Source organism: Biomphalaria glabrata, chromosome 6 (genome assembly GCF_947242115.1).
Source record: "Biomphalaria glabrata chromosome 6, xgBioGlab47.1, whole genome shotgun sequence".
NCBI lineage: Eukaryota > Metazoa > Mollusca > Gastropoda > Planorbidae > Biomphalaria > Biomphalaria glabrata.
In genome coordinates this window covers 42168354-42176919 of record NC_074716.1, presented here as the reverse complement: position 1 = coordinate 42176919, position 8566 = coordinate 42168354, and the positions used below count along the sequence as shown (strand labels likewise).

Genomic DNA, 8566 nt, shown 5'->3' with positions numbered 1-8566 from the left:
TTCACTCATATCATTAGAAATATTTTTTTCTGTAATATATAAATAGATAACAGATATACAGACACATAGATAGATAGCTAGATAGATAGATAGCTAGATAGATAGATAGATAGCTAGATAGATAGATAGATAGATAGATAGATAGCTAGATAGATAGATAGATAGATAGATAGATAGATAGATAGATAGATAGATAGATAGATAGATAGATAGATAGATAGATAGATAAATAGATAGATAGATAGATAGATACCTTACTGGAAAATAAGCATAAAATAACATTCGAATAAATTCTACAACAGATAAATACATATGTTTACTTGATCTAAATGTTGATTGATTTATTAAAAACAATAATTTTAAAAAATACATTTTTTTTTTCAAAAATAAAAAATTCAGATATATAATTATTTTTTGCACTTTTAATTTGTAACTACTGTTTGCCAAAAGTGAACATTGTGGTGGACACCATAAACTTAATATATTTTATTTTGTCATACACTGAATTTTGTTTCAAATCTCAAAACAGTATTTGTCCTTGCAGTCCTTCAAGTGTATTTTTGGTATCTTCAATAGGTACGTCCTGCACGATTGCATACACTTGATCGACAACGTTTGCTGCTAGCCGGTCGATCTTTTGCAACAAACCTGCTTCCTTCATTGATTGAAGGATAACACTTGCATCGTATCTAAGCACTATCGCTTTGAGCACAGAGACAACGTTTTCTTTACACATCAAATATTCAGTTACACATTCAGGAAGCTGTACACCTTCTTCATTGCAAGAAGATTCTAAATATAAAAGAAAATAATAATAATAAAATTACAACACCACATACACAATGTCAAAGGAAATATAAACTAAATAGTAGATTTTGTCATAATGTGTATATAGCGTGTTCATTTTTTCCAATAACAAGATGAAATGATTATATACATAACCTACATATAATACAAGTAACTGTTGTATATGCAAATATAATAGACAACACAAATATTAAGGCACATAAATGCATTGCATTTATTATTTACGATAGATAAAGAGAATTTAATTAGTACGGTTCTAGAGGCATTGTATCTTATCAGAATTACTTTCAACTAAAATAGATATACATAATTTAAACTAGTTTAACAACTGGCATTAAACATATTTTTTTTAACTGAAGGCATTTTTCGATTATAAAATAAAAAAAAAATTATTGTTACATATTCAATCCAAAGATTAGAGATGAGTGCATTCGTTCGGTGACTACGCGAACCCTGGTGCGACATACATATTTTTACTAATATTACGCAAAGCCGTTAGCCAAGGGATTTATTTAAGATGCCGAAACTTTCTTCACCCGTATTTTACAAGGGCTTTTCATTGGGCATCTTTTGTTTGCCCTGCTTTATTTGTGGCAGTTTTTAATTGATTCTATCTTCTGCTGTCAGCTACTTTCCTTCTATTTCTTTGAGGCACCATAAGATAAGAATTGAATATTTCCTGCGCGTATACCTTTAGATCAAATATTCTATCAATTTAAAGAAAAACAAGAAAAAATTCTTATTGTTTCATCCCTGTGCTGGCGATTTTTCTAACCCCGTGTGTCAAGTAAATAGAAAACATAGCAGCAGACAATTAACAAAATAGTAAAATTAGAAATAACGTGGAAAAAATCGAATCATTAGTAAAAATATGAATGACAGTAGAAAAATGGATCAAACACTAACCACTCCATAGAGCCGCAGCCAATCCTATGGCAGCAACAAGTACAAGAAGAATCAGAGAACGCATCTAGAGAAATAAAAAATAGAGATACATTAAAAACAAAGTTAGGAAATTAGAATACAACAAAACATTTAGGGTTGTTATGTAAATAAATATACAGACAAGGAAAAAAAAATAAAGGTGAATATTTGAAAAAAAAAAATTCGTTACTAAAAAAGTAAGGCTTCTATTGATTGTTCGTCTTTCGCCATAATGATAATAATTTCTGACTTCTGATATTCCTATCTATCTATCCATCCATCTATCTATCTATCTATCTATCTATCTATCTATCTATCTATCTATCTATCTATCTATCTATCTATCTATCTATCTATCTATCTATCTATCTATCTATCTATCTATCTATCTATCTATCTATCTATCTATCTATCTATCTATCTATCTATCTATCTATCTATCTAGGTAGGTAGATATGTATCAACCTATATATATATATATATATATATATACACATAACAGAAGAAGGAACAACCGAGTTTTTTCAGCATCGAGACAGGTATGACACAGGGATGCATCTTATCTCCCTTCCTTTTCCTCCTAGCCATCGACTACATAATGAGGAGAGCAATGAATCAGACTGCCTTTGGTATTTCATGGCATGAACACAACCGAATGACGGACTTGGACTTTGCTGATGATGTTGCACTACTCGGGGCTACAAATAAATGCATACAAGAAATGACGGAGAGCCTAGATAGAGAGGCACCCAAATTTGGCCTCCTGATAAACTTAAACATGATTAAACTTTTGCGAGTGGGCTATAAGGCAAATTGTGCCCTGTCAGACTTGGAGAGTCAAAGCTTGAAGAGCTGGACAAGTTCACGTACTTTGACAGCATCATAACAAAATATGGGGATGCTTACCATGATGTAGCATGCCGAATAGAAAATGCAGGAAACAAAGGCTGTAGCCTATTTGCACAAGCCAAGCCATTGGGCTTGAGACAAAAATACACCTTCTCAACACAATTATCATTCCAACTGCAACATATGCATGTGAGACATGAAATTCATATGTCAAAATTGAGAAAAGACTAAATGTGGCTCAACAAAAATGGTTAAGACGGATTTTGGGAGTCATTTACAAAGATCGGTTATCAAACAACGAAACCCTATGCCGATCTGGGAGTCCGTTGTGACAGAGCGTTGCATGAGGCATGTTCTGCGACCAAATGAACTACGCATACCAAGAGTTGCGATGACATGGAGGCCAATACGAGGAAAGCGCAAACAGGGACGTGCTCATATTATTTGCGCTGCCACTTCATGGAGGACCTCAGAACAGTGGGCATCAGGTGGGAGGAGGCTTCAGACATTGCCAATGACAGATTATTATAGAGCCGCCCAATGTGCCGAACGGCGCGGGAGGACTTAATTCTAAATGTAAGTCTAAGTTATACACTTGAAAACAACAACAACAGTATTTGCTTATTTCCATTTATGCGTCACAATTTATTATCTCATTATTTTCAGAAAACATATCGTTTTCTTTCTCTTTTTTAAAATTCTTTGATTTCCGTTGTAGTGAAAAAAAAATTTGTTTTAAAAATCAAATACTTAACTTTGCTGAGTATCTACATATAGAGCCTTCTGCAAATTATAAACTTACCTTAAAACAGGCTTAGACAGTGGAGATCAGCAGCTTTGGAAACAATCAAAAGATTGACAGACTGGATCAGGTTGATGCAATGACTGACTCGTCTACAACTCTGAGTATTTAAAGACCTAGGACACGAGATCTTGACAACAATTGGAAGCAGATGCAATGAAACATGTGTCTTTTTATTAATAACACATTCAATAAAAAACAAAAATTGCTCATGGATTTGTAAAAGATGCTAATAAATATTTCTTTTTTTTTTGGTAATAATGAAAAGAAACCTTTATTAATTATTTTTTGTTTTAAATTTCATGACACTTTGTTAGCAAAGAATTATAACGTCTTATGATTGACACCTATGAATAATAAGTATAGGCTCAGTTTCTTTCTTTTTTATCTCTAGTAGTTAAATGTCTACAGGATATATGTATATAAAAGTATATTAAGTTTATATATTAAAATATATATTAAATAAATGTATATTAACAAGATAGATAGATAGATAGATAGATAGACAGATAGATAGATAGAGAGATAGATAGATAGATAGATAGAGATAGAAAGATACATAGATACATACATACTGTTAACTAAATAAAAAATGTAGACGTTGCATCAGAACATTTAATGGACTAAAATAATTTGATGTTGGATTTTCAATATTTTTTATAGTTTACGAGATTTAAACGGGATGGACAGACGGACGAACAGACGGAACACACAAAACTAAAAGCGTCTTTTCACCTTTCGGGGACCTCTAATAAAAACTGTATTTTTACGATTACACATATTTCTATGTTTGTCTTTTTTTGTTTTTCAAGACATAACATTTATTTGAATGCGCAGAGTCAATGGGCTTATAATGTTTGTAGAATAAACATTATTAGTAAGAATTAATTATGTTATCCCTCCCCCACCCCCCAAAAAAAAGACGAATTTATTAGCTTTTATCTATTTGTATTGCATGTTTAATATATTGAAGCTGTGGTTAATAATAGGCATCTGTTACATGTGAAAGTACTTTTGTTTGCTGAATGTGTCAATCACACGAGTTTGAGGTCTTGAAATACTGTGAGTTGTAGACCAGTCTGATTTTACATCATCCTGATATAGTCTGCGATTTTTAAAATTTTTCATAAGGATAGTGATACCCACTGTCCTGTGTTAAGGTAAACATTTAATGTACTATTAGCCGTGCATGTATGTCTTTACCTCGGCTTCATCTGTTTTTAAACATTATCTTCGTGTTGCGTAGATTATTGAACACAACAGTTTTAAGGAGATCAGATTATGCGAGACGAGAAATAATTTTAAAAAATTAAAATGTAGGTGAAAAAAAAAATCAAAAATTTTTGTAATATGAAAACTGAAATAGCTATATAGCGCTTTTTAGTGGAAAAAGTCATATTTGTAAATAATCTCCTATTCGTTCCTTGTTATAGTGTTCACAGCTTGTGTGTCTGTTGTGACTTGAGATGTTGATGTTTGAATATATATTTAGTAGTGATTTTTCATTACATCATATCCTATTAAACAACAGCACTATCACTATAAATCAAAGCATAAAATGTCATTTTAAATAATACAGTATATTCCACCAAAGAAAGGCACAGTCCATGTCACTAGATCTGGAAAACACGTCTTGTTCTAGTCACCACAGAAGTAGCTCTCTTGTCTGTGAATCTGTCTCCAATTTCCGTTCAAAGTTATTAATGTATCATCCTGTAACTAAGGAAATTCCAGATTAGTTTCCACTTCTACGCACCTAGCTATTGAGTTATTACAATATTTACATTTTTTTGTTAGTTATTAGTTTGATATTTTAACTTTAATACAGTTCCTTTTATGCTCTATTTACGTAGGCTATATATTATATATATATATATATATATATATATATATATATATATATATATATATATATATATATATATATATATATATATAGTTACATTTCATCATTTAGACATGCTTTTCAGCATCTACATACATCTACATACCTATCTACTTTTTGCATATGTAAATAATATTTTTCAAAAGTTTTTCTCCACATTTTGTTGTCTTACAAATGTTTATTCATAATAAACCTTTATGTAATTTTTTTTAAAATTAGTTCTTAATAATATTTTTTGTATTACATATATATTTAAATACATTTTTGTTTACCTTTAGATGCGTTCTCTGATTCTTGTTGTACTTGTTGCTGCAATAGGATTTGTTGCCGCTGAATGGAGTGGTTAGTGTTTGTCATAACTTTGATTATATATTTATAGATATTAAATTGTCTAGGTTGTGAAATTTAGATTTAATTGCAATATGTACATGAGTATGTGTTAAAATTAATTATGTTTTCTCTTTGTTTGATAATTATACCAGTTCCCAACAATAGCCTAACAGACACACCATACACACACTCAGTTGTACATACATGAATAAACGATGTGTATGTACGATTTAAAATTAAATTATGAATTTAATGCATTGATATTTGTACAATGACATGAAAAATTAATAATGTGAATGATAGGTCATTACAAATACATATAAAGTTAATAAATCATAAGTTCAGTCCAAGTAAATACTCAAATAGTATTAATAAAGTAAGCACCTTTTACTCTGTTGCTTGATAACCTTGATGTTAACAACCTTTCAGTTTCCCGACGCATGACAACGATTCATCTCTGTAACAGCTACTGTTCAAACTGTTTATAAACATCACTTCTTGATAGTAGCATAGTAGAATCTTCCGAGAAAGAAATAATGACAACGATGATGACAACAATGTTCAGGGTAATACCAGAACCCTCAGTATCAATATGTAACGCCAACATTGAAACCCTATAAAAATAAATCACAAATTCTAACGCCTGATCTACAACTACAAATACGAACGAATCCTTATTAGAAAATATAATTACAATCTATATATATAATTTTCTTCGTCGCTCGACCATGTGGGACACGCACGTCGACTCTCCATCCCTCGACAAAAATGTCATGGAATGATAACTCATTTATTTCTTCAGGTCGGACTAGAGTTTCCCCACGTAACTTTCGCGGTGAAAAAAAAGAGGAGGGGGGGAGAACAAGTCTACAGGGGCACCTCGCACGCAGACTATCTAACCCTTCGTATTGCCTTACGCTTCCTAACCATGGCCACCGGTTCACATATGTTTTAAAGAGTCAACAGTTCTTTCAATGTAGTCGAAATTAATGCATCAGGTAACTGTTTATTTCTATCAGTCGCGTAGTTCTGGAAAAATGTCATCGACGAAACTGTTGCTCTCGATCTTCGTAAGATGGCTGTAAGCTTTCTTTGCAAACATTGGAACAACTATGACGACGCTCTGTCCGTTGTTCTTATTCACAGAAGCACTAAATAGTGGCGTATGCTTTGCAGCGGGTTGACTAGCGTGAAATGAAATTCCCCTTAAATAGGGGTTAAAGAGTACTACTAAGAGTAAGATCTAAGGCAATCGCTAAGGCTGTCCAGTAACGTAATGCAAAAGAAAATTTCAGGACCACAAAATGTACAGGTAATCTATAAATAACAAGATGCTGAAAAATCATCAAAAAATTAAAGATGAAATTCGACGTCACATCAAATGATAAAACGACAAGAGACAAAAAATACTGCACAAAATAAAAAAAAAAGACACCAATGATGTTATTGCCTATAAAAGAAAGTGACACTATTTGATTGTGTACATATTTGTAAATATACACTACAGAAAAAACTAACTGCGACAGTGTTTAATCTTTTTTAATGTTTTCCATTCACGTTTAAAAATATTTCAATTCTTAAACCAATTTTATTTTTTTTCAAGTCATTGCTAACTTTAAACTTTTGTTAATTGTCTGTTAATATGAGTTGTTTTTTTTTAACATAAATCTAGCATTCATTTGTTTCTAAGAGGAAAATAAACGCACTACACGATTTTTTTATATTCCAGGGTTCTCTTACGTTATTGGGGATATTCCCGAGTGTCTAGAAACATTTTTTGAGCGTGAAGAGAAATTTTTAAAGTTTTTGGTTGATCTGTGTTCACACGCCGAAAAGGTATTTGGTGCTGAAACTGTCATGGAAATCATCAAGAAGGCTTTGGAAATTGTTTTTGCCAAATTAGACATAATTGGAGGTGACCTATGGAATTCGCAAACCAATGTTGAAGGTCTCGCTAGTACAGCTACGACAATCATTTCATGGGGTGAGAAAGCAGATCTGCCTTATATAGAGATTCAACTAGAAGACTTGCTTAGATGATCCAAAGTCATTACAGATAGTGGGGTTTATTTTGTTTTTTTTTCAATTGGTGTTAGGACTTCAAGGTGATAACATCGATTATTGACAGAGACTCGACTGTGGTTTTTAGAGATTAAATGCTATTTCATCGTTAAAACTGTCTGAAATTAGTTCTTCACTTGTTCTTGTGATAGTTTTCCCGTTCAAAGAACTCACCTGATACACTCGTACAAGACACTCAAACATCTTCGAAGTAATTTGTCAAAGTCAGAGAGACATTAACGTCTAGGTAAACCTTATTACACTTACTATCTAATTACCTATCAAACTAATTATCTAAATAACTAAGCGTACGTACACGTAATTTTCATTATCATTTACATTTCGACATCTGATGGCTTCCTGACTTTCGCTTGTTTAATCTTTTTAATGTCCCTTCGTTTCAAAGTATAATCTAAAAGAAAAATAAATATAAATAAAGCTTAAATCTTAAATTTCATTCAATAGCTCTATGAATATGCATTAATATACTGTATAGGCAATATTGATTTCATGTAGAGCTATTGCGCTGACAAAAAATGTCAAAATATAAATATCTTACCTGAAGTTTCGCTACTCAATACAGAATCTAATGAAACAGAATAAAGAAAAGCAATAGAAAGTAGTTGTTAAATTAGAAATAAAATGTTCAATAATTATTTAGATTAACATCCCAAAGTTTAAAATAGGACGTGATTGGTCATTACTTTGGTGATGCAAAATGATTTTTAATTACAATATGATTGGTCACCACTCTGGATATGCCAGATATAATTGGTCCCCACTCTAATTATGCCAGATATGATTCTTATCTTATTTATATAATACAGACGTTACTTTAAAAAAGAAGATGATTACGCTCTACGCGTCATGCATTCAGTCATGCATATTAACCAATGACTTAAATTTTG

General features: G+C 31.6%; 1 protein-coding gene and 1 long non-coding RNA gene across 2 annotated transcripts; one reads left to right on the top strand and one right to left on the bottom strand.

The window, feature by feature from the left end:
* Positions 1-404: 404 nt before the first annotated feature.
* LOC129926780 (uncharacterized) lies at positions 405-3519 on the bottom strand. The gene is made up of 3 exons (XR_008778516.1): positions 3383-3519; positions 1714-1777; positions 405-792 (listed from the first exon to the last, which is right to left on the bottom strand). It is a non-coding gene; the product is annotated as an uncharacterized LOC129926780 (long non-coding RNA).
* A 947-nt stretch (positions 3520-4466) lies between these two features.
* Positions 4467-7962, top strand: LOC129926779 (uncharacterized). The gene is made up of 3 exons (XM_056032635.1): positions 4467-4542; positions 5546-5609; positions 7327-7962. Exons 2-3 carry the CDS (start codon positions 5546-5548, stop codon positions 7635-7637), a joined length of 375 nt encoding a protein of 124 aa, XP_055888610.1. The 5' UTR covers positions 4467-4542; the 3' UTR covers positions 7638-7962.
* The last annotated feature ends 604 nt before the right edge of the window (positions 7963-8566 follow it).